The sequence below is a fragment of the Corylus avellana genome, chromosome 10 (assembly GCF_965113065.1).
Source record: "Corylus avellana chromosome 10, dhCorAvel1.hap1.2, whole genome shotgun sequence".
Taxonomy (NCBI): Eukaryota; Viridiplantae; Streptophyta; class Magnoliopsida; order Fagales; family Betulaceae; genus Corylus; species Corylus avellana.
The window spans coordinates 8,176,191-8,178,587 of record NC_142499.1 but is presented as its reverse complement, the minus strand read 5'-3'; the positions used below and the strand labels follow the sequence as shown (position 1 = coordinate 8,178,587).

The window sequence follows — 2,397 nt, the reverse complement described above, 5'->3', positions numbered from 1 at the left end:
AAATAAAAAACCTCACTTGCAAACTCCTAAACAAATACAACTCAAATCACTAAACAACAAACCCTTTCAATTACCCCTACCATTAGAATTTTTTGTTAACTCAAACAGTTAATATGTAAAATGTTTGTTATACATCTATAAAATTTATAAAAATACAAATATGACCTTTTAAATTAAAAAATTTAATATATATATATAAACAGAGGTATTTTGGTTATTCTTTATATTTTCAATTTTACAAAAAATTCTAACGGAATGATGATTGTAAGGTCGGGGTTGATAAACCATGCACCCACATTGCAAATTTTAAATATTGTTTGCTTGATTCATCATAACCCAACAACAAGAACCAATTAATAACAAATTCTGAACAAAAAACCAACCTGGTTATGAATTAGCGCCATAAACAAAAAAATAAAAACCTACTCTAAAATCATGATATACTCATGCAAATATGTGGATGAGAGAGAACAAACCAATTATATTTTTGGTAATTCAAACTATTTAAAGCAATATTTGTGCATCATTCAATACGTGGTGAAGCATAAAAATGATCACCTACCAAAAACAAGAAGACCTTCAATTTTTGGGGTTCTTTGGCATCTGTAAAGAGTCCTTCAAAATCATATTTTCATGTAAAAGAATCTTCACCCTAATCACCCTGTCTCTCATCCTCCCATCCTCCACTGTTTTAATTTCTCACATCAATGTCTCTCAGCTCCTCTATTCTGATATTTTGAAGTACAAAAACAAGTTGAACCATATCGAAAAGAGCAATTCCAACTATGCCAAGTTTATGCTTATCACCTCCACTGAATCCTCTGCTTTTACCATCTTTAATGCACTCAACATCACCTTCTTTCTTATCCTTGACCTCCTTGTCACATCCGCAGTTATTTATACCACTGCCTGCATATATGCCGCCAAAGAAATCACCTTTAAAAAGATCATCAGCATCTCCCCAAAGGTTTGGAAAAGACTCACCATCACTTACATATGGAGCTTGTGCATTGTTTTCGCTTATCTCATTGTTGGAGGATCTTTGCTCTTAATGTGGGTGCTTTTTATTGGACTTGACAAAGTTTTTGGTGTAATTTTTTTGCTTCTTTTGATCCCTTACATTATTGGGTTCTCATATCTTATCCTCGTTTATCAATTGGCATGCGTGGTATCGGTGCTAGAAGATTATGGATTTAAGGCCATGATCAAGAGCAATGCATTGATAAAGGGTAAGATTGCGGTTTCTATTTGTTTCGGTGTTCTGAAGGAGCTTTGTATACTAGGAACTGAAGAGGTTTTAGAGAATTTTGTTGCTTCCGATATAAACAGCAAGCTTTTATCCATCATATTGACAACTGGGGTTCGAATGCTTTGCTTATTCTCTCAGTTCTTGGTGAGTCTCTTTGGTTATGTTGTCCAGACTGTTATCTACTTCGTTTGCAAATCATATCACCATGAAAACATCGATAGGAACTCTTTAGCGGAACATCTTGATGGTTTACTTAGGGGACATGTTCCTACGAAGGCCAAGGGTGTTCCAACTGAACTTGTTGTAGCAAAATAAATGTTGTTTTAATATTGAGTATAGTTATTTAGTAGACTGTTATACAACTAGGATGATGTGACAGTGAAAATCTAAAGGTTTATCGGCACTGTCACATCATTTCAGTTGTATGACAGTCGTACAATGGTATACTAAATAGTATTACTCTATTTTAATATTGCTCTTTGGAACATGATGTTCAACTTGTTATAAATATATAAATGACTATTAATTAATCATTATTGTTATGGAGTAGTTTTCAATTTCATATATATTCTTACGGGACAAAAATTTCATAAAAACTACCCTCTAAAAATGACACGTGTTCCTTAACAGGTGAGAAACACATATTTTTTTAATTGCACGTCATTCTCACGTACCTTTTTTTTTTTTTTTTTTTGAAAGGGAAACATTTCGTACTCATTCATTAATAAAATGATCGCAAGCAAGAGCTCTTACAAATAGAGCAAAAAGCTCTGAAGCAAATCATAGCCGAAGCTAAAGTTACAGGCAGCGAAGATACCAACATACCAATCAAGGCCAATCCATGATAACACCATCTGGTAACCCATGACTATTCAACAGGTTTAACATCAAATCTGTACCAAGTAGACACAATCCAATGCATAGGTAGTGCTTATTCCTCGGCCATGAGAGCAAAGAACCCCCATACTGAAACTCATCATCCTCAATCCGTAAGCAAGGATATCGTTCACATCCACATCCCAAGGGTCTGGACCAAAATCAAATACCCCACAAAGCATCAAGATACAAACGGACAGATCAAACGAGAGAGGATAGAGCCTTATTACAAGCAAAAGTAGGGAAGAAAAAATGTACAGGGAAATAAAACA

At 34.3% G+C, this 2,397-nt stretch overlaps 1 protein-coding gene across 1 annotated transcript; it reads left to right on the top strand.

The window, feature by feature from the left end:
* The first annotated feature begins 550 nt into the window (after positions 1-550).
* LOC148583308 (uncharacterized) lies at positions 551-1,564 on the top strand. Its single transcript, XM_088511354.1, has one exon. The coding sequence runs from the start codon at positions 551-553 to the stop codon at positions 1,562-1,564; it is 1,014 nt and encodes a 337-aa protein (XP_088367480.1).
* The last annotated feature ends 833 nt before the right edge of the window (positions 1,565-2,397 follow it).

What these genes read in the sequence shown, in the direction of transcription:
- LOC148583308 (XM_088511354.1), top strand. Translation starts at nt 551, where the DNA reads ATGATCACCTACCAAAAACAAGAAGACCTTCAATTTTTGGGGTTCTTT.